This window comes from Muntiacus reevesi, chromosome 2 (assembly GCF_963930625.1).
Source record: "Muntiacus reevesi chromosome 2, mMunRee1.1, whole genome shotgun sequence".
Taxonomy (NCBI): Eukaryota; Metazoa; Chordata; class Mammalia; order Artiodactyla; family Cervidae; genus Muntiacus; species Muntiacus reevesi.
Genome location: NC_089250.1, coordinates 154,735,630 through 154,754,485, shown reverse-complemented (window position 1 = coordinate 154,754,485; position 18,856 = coordinate 154,735,630). Strand labels below are relative to the sequence as shown.

The following is an 18,856-nucleotide window of genomic DNA, read 5'->3' as shown; positions in this document are numbered from 1 at the left end:
AGCCATCCAGGTTGGAAGATTCAACATGCTACCAGAGAAGACTGGAGGGCAACTACTAATAGTTATGAGATGGTTAGACAGCATCACCCACTCAATGAGCAAACTCTGGGTGACAGTGGAGAACAGAGGAGCCTGGTGTGCTGCAGTTCATGGGTTGCAAAGAGTAGCAACTGAACAACAACAAAATCACATACTTTCTTTCAACTGACTTTTACAACACTGTAAGGGTGAAACTATTATACACACACCCCACCCCCAACACACACACACACACACACACACTTGAATTTCCAGGTGGAGGAGGCAGAATTAGGCCATGCAATATGCCCAAGTTGTATATCTAATAAGCAGCAGAGCTGGGATTCTAAACAGATCTGATGCCACGTGTGAACTGTAACCAAGTTACCATAATGCCTTTCTCGGTATTTCTGACTACAGCTACGAAATGATAGGCTTCACAACAGACCATTTTTCTCCCTGTCCATGGTGAGGCAAGCAACTAACTGCAAAGGAACCTTTCATTTAAAATCCTTCAGGAGGCCTGCCTGATGTCATGGAATTCCCATCTCTATAAAGTATCTCCCCCACTTACGACTCATCATCAGAGAAAGAGGAACGTCACAATTAGTATTAGCGATGGTTTCCACTCATCCATTTTCCTGACTTTACTACAGAATACAAATCATTAAAATCAAAGCTCAAATATAGTGCCATAAGAATATTACTTAAGAAGAGACTGATCAATCTTTTGGTCCAATTACTAACACTACTTAAAATCCAAACACTTGAGTTTAAGAAGAAAGGTTTTAATATTATTATTATTGTTTAAAATGTACCACAGAGTAATCAAATTTCTTTTTGAAGTTTTAAAATATTTCTTTTCTATTCTCTTGGAAGTAACACTTTGACACATTGTACATGCACAGCAGAGAATGAAGTTAGTTGCAATCAATCCAATTTACTCTAATTCCATTTCAGTAAGTTAATATTTCAGGGACTAAACTGCTTTGGCTGAAAAATTTGCTCCAATTTTTAAACTTCTTAACTCAAGTAATTTCTGGGTCAACCACCAATGATGCCAGGAAGAGATTATAATTATTTTTAATCATACTACTTTTGCATGGTTGCACATAATCAATTTCTGTTGTACACAGGTATACATCTGAAATGCACAACTACAAAGATCTATTTTTCATCTTTCTCTATTTATCAACTAGAAACAGATTATAAAATGAGCAAGTACAAATAATTAAAGGGAAACCACAGTATTTTTAAGAATTATTAGCATTTAATTATTCAAGTTAGTAAGCATTTTTCCAGTGCCAGCTGTAGTCTTCTTTCAATTCTCATGAAGCTGCTTCTTTGGACCTTACATTACATTGTAGCTGTAGGAGGTCTTTATTTTTAAGTTACTTAATTCAAAGGTTTCTTTCTCTGTGGTAAGAATGGTCACATTAAAATATAAAGGTAAGAAAAAAACACAATTGTAACAAATCTGTTTTCTTAGAATTGGCTGTTACAATTTTGCACTCAGGAACGACTTTGTTACTTTGTAGCATAGCTTCTCAATACCAAAGTTATTAGCCCCAAACAAAAAATGTTTCCTCAGCTATAATTCTGACTATTAAAAAAGAGCAAAAATCCCAGGAAACCACCAATCCTGATATTCTGAGGTTCTGGGACTGAAGTCAAAGGAAGTAGTCTCCAACGATAATGACAACAAAAATCAAGATGATCTTGGGTGATGGAGGAAAGCAGAACTGAAGAGAAGAGGCGAGGTGATGTATCAATGAAGTGATGAGGCCATCGGCCACTTTAGCCACAACAATCTCCCAGGCAGCAGAGCTCCGTGGTATATGCTACCTTGGTTCTCTCCTCTTGTTTCCTCACTTGGACTCATATACCTCTTTAAGACATCATCCTCCACCTCCTCCAGAACTAACTGGGACTTCAGGAGATGAGTGGGGTGTAAGTTCAGAGATCCTGGCTTCAAGCAAATGTCCCTATTAATAGAAAATAGGTGGGGGGGGGGGAGGAGAAAAATAAAGAAATAAAGGAAGAAAATTATTTATAAACACTTAAGTTTGGGGAGAGGTGGGGAAAGGAACAGAGGAATCACAACTTAGGTCTAGGAGAAATTATTGCTGGCATCAAGGACTGACTGAGATGGTGGAACAATGAAGTTGACCACTGGTTCACAGATAAACTTTACACCACAGAGTGAAGGTAGATGGTTCGATTTCCCTACCACAGCTAAGTCCCCGAATAGCCATCTTATTTGCAACTAAATACTCAATTAAATCTGTATTGAGAGAAAACAAATCCTAAAACAAAGTCCTACAGATGAAAATTACAGGATACCATACTTATGTATCTGTTCATTTCCTTAAACATTTTCCTGAGCTCCTTCTAAGTAAATGCGAAGGAAATCAAAGACAGCTCCCACCTTCACATAGTTGACCGTCCAGCATTTAAAATAAGATGTGCAGTCTACACTCAATAAAACATTTGACAAAACCAAAAAAAAAAAATAATAATAATAAAAAAATAAAATAAGATGTGCTAAAACACAAAAACTCTTCCGAATGATAGCTGTGGGATTTTAAAAGTGAGAAAAATTATTCTGTACCAATTTTTACACATCGTTTCTCAAGAAGGATGAGAAAAAATAAATGGGCTTGGTGGTATGAAAAATACTAATGATTATAGCAGCTAACATTAAAAAAAGGACTTTACATATGTTGTCATTTAATCTTCACATGAGAGATGCAGAATTCTTTCCACTTTACCAAGAAATAAAAGTTGAGAGAGGTTAAGAAACTTGCCTAAATACAACTTCTAAGTGGCAGGTCTGGGATTTGAATCCAGGCACCACGGCTCTTAACCCGGTTTTGCCGCCTATAGTAATAACATCGTTACTAACAAACCAACGTTGCTGTATGGTGCAGACCCATGACCTTGGTACGTTAATTCATTCTCGTTGAATATTCTCACATCTCTGTATTTCACAAACAAAAGTAACAAACAGAAAACCCAACCAAAACGAAGACTCAGAGAAACGTTCCCAAGGTTATACGAGTAAAAAGGTGGTGGAGTCCAGATAAGAACTCAAAAAAAGCTTCAGATTCCAAAGGCTCTGCACCCCACAGCCCAGCTTGGATCTTCCCCGACCCTCTTCAACCCACTCAACCATTCCTCCCGGAGGCCCCGCCACTACTTCATCCTCCAGGCTCGCGCCTAAGAGACATTCAGGCAGAGTTCCATCGTCCACATCTGAGCCTCCCCACTCTCCAGTACACCCCCGCCCGGCCTAGGAAGCGCCCTTACCAGGAGGGAGTCGGGGAACCCTTGCAATCTTGTTGGTGATCTCTGCCGTGAGCACCGCGAAGTCCTGTTCGTAGCCTTCAAAGTCGGACGACATGGCGGGTTCCGGAGTGGCCGGCCCGGGTCGGAGCCTAGGTCGGAGCTGAGGTCACGCGGGGCAAGAAAAACAGAGTGTAAGGACCCGGAAAGTTCCTCCTTAGAGAGCGGAGCAGAGAACCGGGGACAGCTCCCAGGCCGATCGCTTCCTGGTTGTTCGTCGCGATGTTGGTCCTCCGGAAGTTGGGCTGGGTGCGTGTTTCAGTTTCCGTTTAGGCTCCAAGATTAAGAAGTTCTCTAAGGAAAACCCTTTCAATCAGTGTCCCCAAAAGCCTAAAAAATATTCGTGTTCTCAGGAATCACTGAAAAGCATTTTTTTCCTCCCTCCGAGTTTTGGAAAGTGGTTCCGGTTCCCCAAGCTAGAAGCCAGAGGGACTTGCTTCCCGACGGAAGGTTGGTGCGGCGAACCTCCCGGAAGTAGCTGTCACGGAGACTGCGCACTGAGCCCGAGCGGGAGAGAAGCTGAGAGGGCGCTGGCGGAGAGACGCGCGGGTCGTGGCTGGTCGCGCACCCCAGCTGCTAGCGCACGGAGTTTACTTTCTCCTTGCGTTGGGCGGGGGAACCCAGGACGGAGTTATCCGAGCGGGAGAGAATCTGCTCCGGGTGAGCCCGAGCCGCCCCAGAAATGCGATGGCCGAGGAGCGGGCACTGAGGACCGGACCGAGGTGGGAGTCAAAGCAGGGGACGTGATTTTGCGGTCATCGCCCCACCCGAATGAGGCCAGCATCTCCAGAAAGTCGAGACCAACTACCCTTACCAAGATGTTCGTCCCCTGCGTGAGGATTTCTCAGTGCTCTGCTCCATAACACGGGAGGGAAACTGAGGCACGAGCCAGCGCGGGCTTGCGTGGAAATCTTTGTTACTCTGGCTCTCAGATCTTCTTCGCTTGACTCACTCCAGTCCAATCCTAAATAGCCTTCTACAGATCTTCCCGGCGCTCGCAGTCCTGCCTTCCCGGTCCCTCGCCTTTTTTTTTTTCCCCCTTCCCTGAAATATCCTCATTCGTGCTTTTTCTCATATATGCCTCCGGTCCTGAGTTCACACACACTTCCCTCTCCTCACCTCCTCTCCTCGCTCTTCCCCTCCCCTCCTTGAGCTTTCATCCTCCGGTTTCTTTACTTCTAACACAAATAGACTTTAAGTTAGCCTTTGAGGGGCAACCGCAGGCAAACGGTGTAGACTTTGTCTGGATCATACTGGATTTAATTCAAGAGTGGGTAGGAGGCAGTTTAGAACTCTGTAAAGGAAGTTTGATGATTTGGCTTCTGTCGGGTTCACCTGTCACTCACCCAAGTGATTTAATCGCTCAGCCTCTCTCAGCCATTTTCCTTTCAGTGAAGAAGGAAACTGGATTAGGTCAACCATAAGGCCCTCCATCCCGGCTCCAAATTTTTTTGTTTCCTGCAGCCTTTCACTAAACGGTTGCACGGACATAGTCCTCTGACAAGTTGGGAACAAAGGGAAAAAAACTACCACTTAAGAATCATGGATCCAGTTTACCTACCATTCAGAATTGACTAAAGTTTGGATAAGATGAAAATGGTTCTTTCTGATACTTGGTGAGATACTCATTTCATAGTAATGTACTTGTGAGCTGCTTCTATTTAGGTGATTATTGAAATTAACAAATACAGTAGATAGTAAAATGTCTTAAGGAACCTTCTCATTTTGTTTTCTTTAGATTAAGTTTCAAACCAAGGTACTGGATTCTCCTAGATAAAAAGTGTCTAACAGTGAAAATGGCGTAATCTGCATTAACATCCCACAACGTGAAGACATGACAGTTAAGGAACACACGCGGACTTGTGGCACAAGGAAATGTGTGCACAGAAAAAGGAAATCTGTAATCCTTTAAAAACTGAAAGACATTTTTCCTCACCAAAATGGGTACATTCTGCTCAGTTGTCAAGTTTGAAAATCTCCAAGAATTAAAGAGACTTTGTCACTGGGGTCCCATTATAGCCCTTGGTGTTATAGCAATATGTTCCACCATGGCCATGATTGACTCTGTGTTGTGGTATTGGCCCTTACATACCACTGGAGGAAGTGTGAATTTCATCATGTTGATAAACTGGACTGTCATGATTCTTTATAATTACTTCAATGCCATGTTCGTTGGTCCTGGCTTTGTCCCTCTGGGGTGGAAACCGGTAAGAAAAAGGTTCCTTAAAGTGGTGAACCCTCATGGTGATCATATATTTAGTTTTTGCCTTACCTGCCAACCAGTAACATCAAACATAGCCTACTTTTTACTTTGGTGGAGACTAAGCATATTATTCTAATCACTGGTCATTTAGAGCTCAAAGAATTTTTTTCATAGCTGCTTGAAAGTATTTCCCAAAGTGATTTCAATGAAAAATTTTTAAAAATGGAGTGGTGGTAATGAGTACATGGTCTTAAGTGTCTAGGAAACACTGTGTATCTTGTACCTCATAATTCCACAGTGTGGTTTGGCACTAGGATATTTTTTTCACGCCACATATTAACATCCCTCATAACTGAGAAAACTGCTTTAGAAGCTACTAGTTCCTAAAGTATTCAGAAACAATGGGCAGCTTATAACAAGCCAAGCCTTATGAATAAATACTGTGGTTTGATTTTCATTTATGGGAGATGGGAAAAAGATGGAATTTGAATTTTAGCTTGCATTGCCAGCCCTTCTTTTTGAGCTAAATTTTTTTTAAAATAATGAATTTATGATAATAGGAATATCACTTTTCCGGTTACCCAGAAATTTATGTTTTGTTTGCATTTCACTGCCAAGGAAAATTCTCAGGATAGCGTGTACCTCCAATATTGTAAAGTCTGCCAAGCATACAAGGCACCACGGTCACATCACTGCAGAAAGTGTAACAGGTACTGTCTGTCTTTGCTCTTTATTGAAGATTGATCAACTTGATTACTGGCATTTTGTTATTCTCTCTAGCACATCAATCCTAGTTTTATCCCCTGCAAGGTGACTACTTTATAAACAATGTTGTTAAAATACTAGTGTCCACAATCTTACATCTTACTTTTACATTGTCAATTCTGATCATGAAGGTCTCACTGTTTCTTCCTGCCATGACAGGAACAGGATAAAACGTTATACTTCAAGTTGTTTTTGTAAATCAGGGTTAACTGTTGACTGTCATATTAACTAGTCTTAGAATTGTTCTGAGTCTAAATTATAAAGGAGACCTGCTTTTTCCATTATTTAGTTGAGTCACATTTACACTTATATAAATCTAGTAAGTGAATTCAGGTGCCTATTATCACAAGTATTTAATATAAAAGCCGTAATTGGAAGAAAACAGAATCACTGTAAAAAATGTGGATTAAGCTATTGATAGAACCTTTGTAAATGAACATCAGTATCCACTGATAAGTAAGAAATTTATGATGCTAATTCTGAGGTTTAGGGGGACCATTGGAGGGGCAAATAAAGTTTAGTTTGAGGCAAGAAAATTTTCTTCTAACAACCTCAAGGAAAGGAAACAGAGTAAGACTTCACTTACTAAACCACATCTTATATTCCAGAGTTAGCTTGCTTAGCTCAGAGACTACATGTAAAGGATAAGAACAGGAAGGAAGGAAGTTACAAGCATCTGCCAGGCCGAGTCAGCCCCAGTGGAGATTTAGAAGTAATTTTGTTCAGTCTCTGTTGTTTTCCACTCCAGTCACTGCATTTCAGAGCAAGAGGAAAATCAGGAACCATGCTTATTTTTTTATAATGAACTTCTCAGTGGGCCTCCTGACTTCTTTAAACAAACTTACTTGTAGCAGATGTCTTTTTCCTCAGAAGCCATTATAAAGCCTGCCCTTTCTTTGGCTTTTTAAAATTTAAAAGAAGTCACTGTTCATAGTTATTTAAAAACTCATAAAAATTTTTCTTTCTGTTCTATGAGGTATTATTCCTCTGTGACTCATGCGTGGACATTCTAGATTCCTGTGTGCTTGATCTTTTGAAGACCAAAGTTATTTCAAGTAGACGGGATTTTCTGCCTCATGTTTTCTATAAATTTTTCCTGTTAGATGTGTAATGAAGATGGACCATCACTGTCCTTGGATCAACAACTGCTGCGGCTACCAGAATCATGCTTCCTTCACACTCTTCCTCCTTTTAGCACCACTGGGTTGTATTCACGCTGCCTTTATTTTTGTTATGACGATGTATACGCAGCTTTATAATCGGGTAAGTGAAAACGTTTGTTATCAAATTAGAAATTAAATAGTAGTTATCAAGATTATTTAAGAAGTCTATTTTAGAAATAGGTGTTCTGCAGTTTAGGTGGGGAAATACAACTTTGTTTTACCTTTACAAGGATTCCTTTTTTAAAAAAGCTTTAAAACAGTTTTTAAGATGAGGAAAGATTATTTTGTTCTGGAAACTCACCATATATGCTATAGTTGAAGTTATACTATGTACAACTTATTGGACTTCAATAAGCTATGGTAGAGGATAGTTAGAGGAAAAAGCAGAAGAGTGGGAAGAAAAAGACAATACAAGTGCTGTCTGTTTCCATTCCATCCCATGGCCATTTGCAGTTCTTTCATTCATTTCTAAATCCAGTGCTCCGGAACATGGCTCACAGCAAGTGCACGTTCTTAAATATCGTACAACTGATTGAGTAGATTTATGAGCACATGGTTATGAGATAAAGTTTGGTGGTCACAAATTCAGGTCCTTAAAGAGGCCTGGACCAGGCCTAATGGGAAACTGGAAAGCACATGCCCTTCACACAGAGGACAACCCATATTTTACTTCAGCCATTTATTGATGTTTGGAAATCCAGCCTGGCAGTGCCAGATCATCTGGCTTTTCAAGAAATATCTGAAAACCCTGACTTTCTATATGCAATCTGATTTCTAAACCACTAAATTTCTAAATGTTGGTGCCTCACTCTGAATATTTTAAAACATTTTGCAGGCCAGGCAGGACATGTTTTGACCTACATGTTACTAGTTCTTAAACCTCTGGTTGTGGAACAAGAGGGAAGAAACCACTGAATCCTAGGCTATCTTTGTCACGATGGAAGAGCACTGTACATATAGGAAAGCGAGGAGAAGATGGGAGACACAGTTACAGCTTAGATTTGTGTGCACTGTCATTCATCCCCAGTAATGCATGTGCAGTCTACCTAATGCTTTCTGAGCAAACAATGACAAACAAAAAACACGTGACAATACCAGAGAGGATATCACACACGTCACTGTGAGTTCAAGCCACAGTATTAATTAGAAAAGTTACGTTTGCTTTGGCCACAGTGGCACATTGTCATTTGCTGGTCTTCTTGATCAAGTGGTTTTAAATGGTACAGTAGAGTCTCACCATTTACGACAACCAAGTATTTCTTGTGGGTGGTGTTGTTTGCAGCTCTCCTTTGGGTGGAACACGGTCAAGATTGATATGAGTGCAGCCCGGAGAGACCCTCTTCCAATTATTCCTTTTGGATTAGCTGCATTTGCTGCCACCTTGTTTGCCTTGGGATTAGCTTTAGGAACAACCATAGCTGTTGGGATGTTGTTTTTTATCCAGGTAAGCTCCTCTATTACCTCTAGCTAACACTGTCGAGTAATTGGGGCCGCTTGTAATGAGAAAGAAGAAAAAAAGCTGCATTTAAGTATGCTGTGTGAAATGGAGATTACTGTTACTTATTCCAACTAAGTGATGAATTTTTATCTTCTGCTTGTCAGATAATTTCAAAGTGACTTTGCCAACATTTCTGGGTAATGATTTAATTTAAAAAATCCTAAGTTAGAGTTACATAGCATTTTATCCTTGAGAAAGCTCTTCTCACAGTATCTATTGATGTTCACATCAACCCCAAAAGAAGTCAAAGAGGAGTATTATTTTCCCTTCCTTGCAGATGAGTAATTGAGTCGCAAGAAGGTTAAGTGACGTACCCAATATAATCCATTCATGCATTCAGTAAACATAATTATTAATGTTATTTTATAATGGCATATTAATCAAAAGCATAATAACATAGCTAACGTTTATGGGGTGCTATTTTAGGTCTTTTACATATGTTAGCTCATTTAATCTCCATAACAACCCTGTGATATTGGTGCTACTTAATGTCTGCTCTATGATGAATCACTCTGCTAATTTCTGAGTCTACAATAATGAGAGTGAAGAGCTTCCTGTCATTAAATTAGGGTCATGTGTGTATCGTAGATTTATGTACAAAGTGCTGTGAGCGACCAGAGAAGGAGGATGTGACCCTGAAGAGATCAAAAAATAGTTCTTATGACTCATTGCATTTGTTTCATTAGTATATTCATTCATTGAAGGCCCACCATGAACCAGGTATTGTGCTAGGCCCTTGGAATATGGTAAGGACTCCTAGTCCAAGGTTGTTCTTATTGTGTCACACTGTCTCCATCAAGGCACAACCAGACATCAGAGAATTGCAGAACTCATAGAATTAGAAACGCTGCGCTACAGGCCCTGATGGATTACACAACCCTTTTTGAACTCTTAGTTTTAAAATAACCTGGTTTGGGTTATATTTCATATTTTTTATTAGCCTGCAATCAAATTCTTTGAAAAGTTTTCCCCAATGCCTGTAATTAAGAATAATATTAGAAATAAACTAAAGTCATGTGGTGTAAAAACCTACATAAATGGAATTGTCATTTCTAGGAAAATCAAAAATAGAATCAAGACTGAATATACTCAGTTTTTAAGGCAAACAGAATGTCTAGGTTGACTGTAATGAGTCACTATTACTTGTAATAAATAGGCTAATCATGCATTTAACATTTATTAAAAATAGTGGTAAAATTTTAATGGCAAAACATGTTAATGCTGATTTAATGGATTGTATCAATATTTTATTAATACTCTGGAAAACTTATTCAGAAGATAGTACTTAAAGCATGATTTTTTATTTAAGCCGTAGATTCAGATTTGATGGTGATTGATGTAGTCATATGAAGATATAGTCCAATGGTTTAGAATCAGATGAACCACGTGCTCTTTTATTTAATCTCTATTGTCCTGATACCTTCATGTATGGAATGGAGCAATAAAAACTGTCTCATAGGGGTAGTGTAAAGATGATAATTTTTTTTTTAAGATGATAATCTTAAATGAACCAGTAACATTTTAAATTTTACTCTTTCCAGATGAAAATAATTCTCAGAAACAAAACTTCTATTGAATCATGGATTGAAGAGAAGGTAAATTTTAGAATTATTTTCTTAATTTTGATAAAGTGCTGATTAACTAATAGATCAGATTAACTACTAAATGTCCCCAAATGAAAGCTTGACTACCAAATGGCTTCCTTATGTCATTTGCATGCCATGTGAAGGGTGGTTATAGGAACCGTTTGATTTATTCCTGTTTCAGTAAAACTCCCACAGAACCATCTCACACGGAATTGTTCTGAGTAACACAGAAGCCATTTGGCCGTCCTCTCAGACTGGAGGAGAAGGGAGTCCCTTGGGAAGGGAGCTTCTGTCCTACCAACGTGCCGTCCTATAGGCTTTACACATCAGATAGAGCTTAGAACATGTAGCTTGTCACAAACCTCACAACCTCCAATACATACTTCGCACTGTCTGTTGTGATTCTGATGTTAAAATATGCCCCGCTCCCTACTTAAGACTTCTCAGGGGAAAAAAAAAAAAAGACTTCTCAGAGCCTTTCCATCCCTGTAGCTTACTGGGATTTTAAACCCAGTGCACTGGGGCCCAGGCAGATAACCTAGAGGAGTGGAGCCAACCTGTGCTCCAGAGCTGCCCAGCAGACCAAGCTCATTGTTGGCACAGAGAAATCCTCACCTAGTATTGTGAGATCATGTAATTTTTTTTACCAAGAAAAATCAGAGATCTGGATTTTTATGTTACCTTCTTTGTTTTTAAGCATTGGGAAGCAATTCAAATTAAAAGCAAAATAAACAGAAAACCTTCATGGGTCAAAGAAAACAACCTATAGGACATATTTAGCCCCCTAGCAGCCAGTTGATGAGTTTTAATTTATAGCAGCAGCTCTCAAACTTCAGTCTTGGGACCTTTTGTTGTTTGTTGTTTAGCGACTAATTCGTGCCTAGCTCTTCTGTGACCTTATGGACGGTAGCCCTCTAGGCCGTGTCTGTGGGATTTCTCAGGCAAGAATACTGGAGAGGGTTGCCATTTCCTTCTGCAGGGGATCTTCCTGACCCTGGGTTGGAACCCACATCTTCTGCATTGATAGGTGGATGCTCTGCCACTGAACCATCAGGGAAGCCCCTCAGGACCTTTTACATTCTCAGAAATTGTTAAGTACACTAAAGAGCTTTTGTTAATTATATTATTGGGTATTATATCTATTGACATTTGCTATATTTTCTAACTGAGAAAACCTTTGAATATTATTTCATTTAAAAATAGCAATAATAAATCCATTATATGTTAATAAAATAACATTTCTGGAAAAATAATTAAATTTTCCAAAATAAACAGAATAGGGAGAGTGGCGTTGTTTTATGTTTTTACAAATTTCTTTAATATCTGACTCAACAGAAGACAGTTGGATTCTCACATCTACTTCTCCGTTCAGTCTGTTGAGATATGTTGCTTTGATTGAAGTATATGAAGAAAATTCAGCCTTAAACAGATAAGTAGGTTGAAAAGGATATTTTAACATGCCTTTTAGATAATGGTGGACATTCTTTGGTAGTAACAATACATTATAATTTTTATAATTTGACAAGTTCTAGTTGTTGAGAGGTTAGTTGCATGTTAGATCTAAAATTACATCAGTCAAGTTTTTGTATTCTTTTGTATTCAAATCCATCAATCTGTCTTGCTCTTTGAATGGATCTTTTACCCATATAGGGCATCAGGCATTGGTCTTTTGGAACATACTGGTTAACAGAGTTACACAGATTTTTAGAGTGTTGATATAGTTCAATATTCAAGATGTAAATCCATTCGTATCACTACCAGTTTTATGGGGGAAATCTTTAAATATTGGAAAGCCGTCAAGCTCATAATGGTGATGTAAATTTTCCAAATTCTAATTTTTATTTGAAAGCCTTACATTTTTCACTAGCAACAAATAGTTGTTTATATGAAGTAATAGCTTGACTTTGTTCATTTTCAAGAAGACATCCACTAAATACTGAAGCCTGCCTAACTTTGGTTTGTCTGTTACATCACTCATTCTTTCAAACAAAAATAGCATTGCATGAAAATAGCTGGCTGCACAGCTTTAATTGACTCACAACTCATACAGGTGTTTTTCTTGAGATGAGCATTTTGTCATGCTTTATGTGTATTTCCTATTTCGTCACACAGAATATTAAAAAGACATCTACTTGAGGGCTGAGATTTAATAAAAATAACTTTTATTCATCAAGACATTTTTATGTAAAACTGGGCTTTTTGTTGGTTTGGTTTGGTGTGAATGGAGTATGTAGCAGTGAAGAATATAACACCTTGGTGCCTGTCTTGATGCCAACATAAGCTGCCAGCAATTTCACCCACCTTTTCAAATGTCAACACCATGAAAGAAGGCAAGAATGTCTTAGTATTGTTATCAAAGTTGTCTGACTTCGTTCAACCCCAAGAAGAGGTCTTGGGGACTGAAGGAGATGCGCAAAGCATACTTTTAGAACCATGAATATACAAGTTTACGTCCAAGCTCCTTGGCTTATGCATAAAAACTGTTCATGTCTTCCCCTTACCTGTTTCTCCAGTTCATTTCCACCCCTCCCCATCTATTCATACTCCATACCGGCTAATACCAAATAGTTTACACGTCTTTTGCTTCTGTATTTTTCCACATGTTGCTCCCTCTACCTAGAACATTCTTCCTACCTCTTTTTTCCTTATTTCTTGCCCCTCGAGACTTGGTTCAGCTGTCACTTCCTCCGAGGAGCCTTCCTTGACTGTCCCTGGACCAAGTGAAGTCCTTCTCTTCCCTTTTCCCATGGCCCCTGGCGCACGTCTCTGTCGGTTTTTAACACACGCTGTGCACGGAGTTCCCTCTTCACTGTGTGCTTCTCTCAGACAGACTCCATGCCTTTGTTGTTTTTGTAAACCACTCTCATCCTTAACACTTTGTCTTCTTTAATATTCTAGGTCTCCTCTGAGGCTCTTAATCCATTTAAAAATGCTGAAGTTTTTGTTTTATAGAAGGGAAAAGAAGTTACTCATTATCAGGGTGGGGATGGACTTACATGTTTTTATGTTACAGCTTGACAATTCTTGTAATTGAATTGTTATCAATATCACTTTATAAGTAACTGCAAGAAGCTTTTCTCTAAAATACTATTCTATGATAATATTTCAAAGTATAATCTCTAGTTAGCATAATATATTGACATTAGATTAACTGTTTTGCCGATGACCAAGGCTGTTTGTAAAGTGCCACACTAAATCTAAAAGTTATTTTAAAACTGGCACTATATTGCTCAATAAAAATCAAATAAACGATTCTATTAAGTTAAAGAAAATGGGTCAAAATTACCATATTTTATTACACAATAAATATCAACTGGGTTTGTATACTTATTGTAGGAATAAACAATGTTATCTTTATACCACTAGGTGTCAGTAGAAATTCAGAAATTCTAAGCCAGTTTATTCCCTTAGGTAAAAGATGACAATTTAAATGCCTAGAATATAATTTATGAAACCTGGATATATATATGCATAAAATATGCATATAAATGCCTATGTTAGTATGCAGACATATGTAATGGTATGTAAAACTGAAAGATCTCTTACACTTACCTGCTAACTTTAAAAAATAATAATTTTCATAAAATAACTCACCTGTCACACCTTTCCTGGCCATTCCTACAAGTTCCTTCCAGCCTGAATAAACCCTTGTTTTCTCTTAAATCTCTTTGTTAACATCTATTCTTTACACCTGGATTCTTTTGTTCTACTGAACAAGTAGGAACATTGAGGATTTTTTATATATGAAATAAAGTTACTAACTTTTAATATGCATTTTTGAATGCTTAAGTTCAGTCTTACTTAGATTTATTCCCAAAAAAGCCCTGTCACACATTTTGTGGATGATCTTATACAAGGTTGGTGTTTGTGTGTCAAGTTCTTCCAATATTGTGATAAGTGTTTATTACTCCTGTGTATTCTAATGTTATAACGAGGAGGAAGTATTTTTAGAAGTGATACAAATTTGAGGAATAACTGTTCTCAATTGTCTATTGCCAAAAGCCATTTAAGGCAGGTGTATCTGCCATCTTACCTCTTTGTTACCCACAGGCTAAAGATCGAATTCAGTATTATCAACTAGATGAAGTCTTTGTTTTTCCTTATGATATGGGAAGTAGATGGAAGAACTTCAAACAAGTGTTCACATGGTCAGGGGTCCCTGAAGGAGATGGACTGGATTGGCCAATAAGAGAAGGCTGTCACCAGTACAGCTTAACAGTGAGTGTTTTGTTCAAATAGTCTTCCTTTTTGCTCCACCTTCTTCCTCTTAACTTCTCCTTAACTCCAAGGAGAAGTAAAGTAAGTATATTTATAGTAAAATAAGTAATAAGAATTGTTTCAGCATGTCAAGATGAATCTAAGTGATTTCCCAAGCACTCCTTGTATCATGTCCCTCCTTCAATTTAAATATCTTATCTCACCATACCTGTGAGATAAAGTCCTGATTCCTTACCTTGGATTTATAAAACCCAGCCAAAAGCTGCCTTTCACCTACATCCTTTTCATGCTGTTCATGGGGTTCTCATGGAGAAGGAAATGGCAACCCACTCCAGTACTCTTGCCTGGAAAATGCCATGGATGGAGGAGCCTGGTGGGCTGCAGTTCATGGGGTCGCAAAGAGTTGGACACGACTGAGTGACTTCACTTTTTTTCTTTCTATAGTTCCTTTTGGAGAAGGAAATGGCAACCCCCTCCACTGTTCTTGCCTGGAGAATCCCATGGGCGGAGAGGCCTGGTGGGCTGCAGTCTATGGGGTTGCACAGAGTCGGACATGACTAAGTAACTAACACGTACACAGGGGGTTCTCGAGGCAAGAATGCTGAGGTGGTTTGCCATTCCCTTCACTGGACCACATTTTGTCAGACCACCTACATCCTGGAGGAAATCAGCCTTTCCAATCAGCCTAGTCCACTCAGCAAATCCCTGATACAGTTCTTCCCCCACAGTTTTTTCTATGCCATATGACCTCCTCTTTATCAGAAATTACTCAGACCGGCTCCAGTCCCCCCACCCCCATCTAGACTCATCTGGATTTGGCACCTGATCATATACTAGTTTTATGAGCACATGAGGAATCCATTTTAATCTTTGTATCTTTAACTTTAATTTGGCAAGATTCTAAGCAGAGATTATTTCCCCTTATATCTAGTGTAGTGTCACTTAACAAATTGTAGCTGAATAGTGGAAAAGAGGAGGCAAAATGATGATTTTTAATCAAGACTCATTGTTGATGAACTTTGCAGTCTCTGTAAAGACTCAGTGAGTCTCTGAACTACTTCATCTTAGGGGACTAGCCTGGCAGCCCCCGGAGGCAGAGAGCACATATCCTTGATTGCTGGGCCACAGGGAGTGCTCTGTGATTAGACACAGGTAAAGACATTGGAGAGGGAACACCGAGAAGAAAGTCCCACTTCAGTGTCGGTTTTTAGTCACAGAGCCTTTTTTCCATGCTTTATTAAAAAAAAATGTAGCCTTTAAATTGTAGCAATTTGAAATGTTGGAAAATTGGGAGTTTGTCGTGTTACTCTGATACAGTAAATGAGGAAACCCTGTTTTTCAGTGTTGAGATATGAGATTTCATTTTTTCTTTTTGTATCTTCCAAACAGATAGAACAGTTGAAACAAAAAGCAGATAAAAGAGTCAGAAGTGTAAGTAATTCTTTTGCAGTGATACTCATTTCTTTTCCTGTTGTCAGGCTCAGCACTTCTATGTAGCTGTTAAAATTGCCTCTAAGTAAAAAACCAACTGTTGGCTTTTATTAAATAATATTTCTTAATCCACTTATTGAACTTTGATGCATTTTACTTTTGTTTTCATTCAGATAGTTTGGACTACAGGTTTGGAGGGAATTTAATCAATTTATATTGTCAATAGATAATTATCCTCAATATAGTTCCCTAGTGGGAAACTTGTCCTTAAAGTGATGCTGAACAATTAATTCAGTGGCCACAAGCTACATGTGGTTATTTAAATTTAAATTAATTTAAAATAAATAAAATTCAAATTTAAATTCCTTGGTTGCACCAGCCACATTAAAAGTGTTCAGTATCTACTTGTGGCTAGGGGATACCACACTGTATACCCCAAGTATAAAACATCTCCACCATTGCAGAAAGTTCCATTGGGCAGCACTGCTTCTAAAATTTTATTCTTAGCCATGTGCTTGAAATGAAGGGTAAGAAAAGCCTGAGAATTAGAAGCATCAATTAATTACCTTCTATAAGGGAACTGGGTAGATAGCGAACCAGAAGGGAAAGACTTGTTGCCTGGTATTCTGGGTCTCCCTTTAACAGTTTACATTCAAGCTTAGAAAACTTCATACATGGATTAATGTTAAATTGTTCTACTCACTGATGCCAGGTCCGGTATAAAGTGATAGAAGATTATAGTGGTACCTGCTGTCCTTTGAATAGAGGAATTAAAACATTCTTCACGAGCCCCTGCACTGAAGAGCCTCGGATAAGGCTACAGAAAGGGGAATTCATCTTAGCCACAAGAGGGTTACGGTAAGTAACAGAAAATACTGAATTTCTTGAATAATGAAACTGCCATCTAACCTAAAAAGAAAAGTTAATTTTAATCTTTTAACTATTTCAGATACTGGTTGTATGGAGACAAAATTCTTGATGATTCCGTTTTAGAAGGTATGAACATGGAAGTGAGTGTTTAAAAGAAAAGACTGCCAGCAATAACTGCAAATTTTGCAAGAAAGTTTTTATGAAACAGTCACATGCATTAGGGGAACTATAGGAAGGCACTCGTTAAGCAGCAAAAAGAAGCTCCGTGTATTACTTCTCCATAGCACTTGTATTTATCGGGTCTTTGCAATGATTAGTGAACATTGGATCCCGTACTTAAATATGCAACACACACTTGTGGAAATGCTTCACTTGTGGTGTTCATTCCCCAGCAGCCCTCTGAGGTTCATGCTGTCATTGACATTTTGTTGGTGAGGGAACTGAAATGTGGGGAGGCTTAGCAGCGTGCCCAAGGCCACACTACATGCACGAAGAGCCACGACTCCAGCCCACGCAGTCTGGCTCAGAGCCTGTGACTAAGCTGCTATGCTATACATGCACCCATTGAGTGAATCATTCTATTGTCATAAAAACTAGTGAATTGAAACATTCCGTGTCTTTGATTTTTTAAATTTACTTTTAAGAATTATTTCTTTAAAGATTAACCTAGGATGCTCTTTTGAAAACACTGGGTTAATCATAAATTAGCCCATGTGATAGGTGCAAGCTTGATACAGAAGTGCATGTGTTAGAAAAAAAGCTAAAAAGCGTATCTCCAGGGAGATAGGTCCCTAGAACAGATGAAGTATTACAGTGTCAGACTCCCTCGCAGTCACACACACGTGCATGGACACCAGCTCCCCCCCACTCCACTGGAGCACTCCTGAACATACGGGTCCTTTCCCAGATGATGAAACTTGGGAAATACCTATTTTCTAGCTTGTTGGGAATGTATATATTTTGAATTTTTATTTATTTAGTTAGTTAATTTTAGCCTCAAGTTGTGCTTATCAAAATGGAGGGGTAATTAAAAGCTTATCAGTTTGAAGTAATAGGATTTACATGTCTCACAGATGTAATTTTGGTATATCTATTTCATACCAATTTTATTTTCTTCCTCAGGTGTTTCAAGAATAAGAGGATGGTTCCCTAGAAACTGTGTAGAAAAGTGCCCCTGTGACACCGAAACAGATCAAGCCCCAGAGGGCGAGAAGAAAAATAGATAGCCACTTTTGAAGTAAAATTCCTCTCAGTCTGCTCCATTACTTGAAAACTGTACATATTACTAAAGAATTATGCAATGAGCCTACTCTGGTTAAGGTGTTCTTTTCCTCAAAGGTGCCCTAGTGCCATGATCTAAATATTTTTATTACCACTTTGAAATGGAGAAGCCATTCTGCACATGCCTTTGAATTCCTGCACCTCTCTGCCACCTTTCCTCTCCCCAAAAGGAAAAACACTTCACCCAAGTGAGTCGATTGCATTTTCTCTAGGATTTTGTGTGCACTGCACATGGTGGACCTGACCTGCAGATAGAGATCCCCCTCTACCAGGAGCATCTGCATGTGATGCTTTTAGCCTCTGTCCCCCTTGGCTGAATTTCTGATATTCTAGATACTATAGAAATTAATTTGTCAGATTCAATATAAGCTCAGATTTTATTACCCGTCTTTTAATAATAATGATTTTGTCAAATCAAATAAAGATCAATGGCTTGTTCTGTATAAATCGTAGTTTTTACTCCAAGCATCTTTCTTTT

At 38.7% G+C, this 18,856-nt stretch overlaps 2 protein-coding genes across 12 annotated transcripts in view; one reads left to right on the top strand and one right to left on the bottom strand.

Annotated features, from left to right (window-relative positions):
* VTI1A (vesicle transport through interaction with t-SNAREs 1A) overlaps positions 1-3,642 on the bottom strand; it is a 365,873-nt gene extending 362,231 nt beyond the window's left edge. For 2 of the 7 annotated variants that reach the window (XM_065923341.1, XM_065923337.1), the window contains exon 1: positions 3,328-3,640. In XM_065923341.1, the coding sequence (XP_065779413.1) occupies positions 3,328-3,421 (94 nt within the window). In that variant the 5' untranslated portion in view covers positions 3,422-3,640. Of the gene's footprint in view, positions 1-3,327 lie in introns of all 7 variants that reach the window. The other 5 variants (XM_065923340.1, XM_065923338.1, XM_065923335.1 and 2 more) reach the window with 5 other exon arrangements.
* A 205-nt stretch (positions 3,643-3,847) lies between these two features.
* On the top strand, positions 3,848-18,825 carry ZDHHC6 (zinc finger DHHC-type palmitoyltransferase 6). 5 transcript variants are annotated; one of them, XM_065923330.1, is made up of 11 exons: positions 3,848-4,196; positions 5,102-5,570; positions 6,185-6,276; positions 7,435-7,594; positions 8,777-8,938; positions 10,534-10,587; positions 14,629-14,796; positions 16,186-16,227; positions 16,940-17,085; positions 17,177-17,223; positions 18,220-18,825. In XM_065923330.1, the coding sequence occupies exons 2-11, from the start codon at positions 5,304-5,306 to the stop codon at positions 18,321-18,323; spliced, it is 1,242 nt and encodes a 413-aa protein (XP_065779402.1). In that variant the 5' UTR covers positions 3,848-4,196; positions 5,102-5,303; the 3' UTR covers positions 18,324-18,825. The 5 variants fall into 5 exon arrangements, with proteins under 5 accessions (XP_065779402.1, XP_065779401.1, XP_065779403.1 ...); XM_065923329.1 differs by having other exon boundaries at positions 3,849-4,085; XM_065923331.1 differs by lacking the exon at positions 8,777-8,938 and having other exon boundaries at positions 3,849-4,085.
* Positions 18,826-18,856: the final 31 nt, after the last annotated feature.

Coding starts and splice junctions, on each gene's coding strand:
- ZDHHC6 (XM_065923330.1), top strand. CDS start 5,304: ATGGGTACATTCTGCTCAGTTGTCAAGTTTGAAAATCTCCAAGAATTA. Junction 5,571..6,184: donor TCCCTCTGGGGTGGAAACCG/GTAAGAAAAAGG, acceptor TTCACTGCCAAG/GAAAATTCTCAGGATAGCGT. Junction 14,797..16,185: donor GTCACCAGTACAGCTTAACA/GTGAGTGTTTTG, acceptor TCTTCCAAACAG/ATAGAACAGTTGAAACAAAA.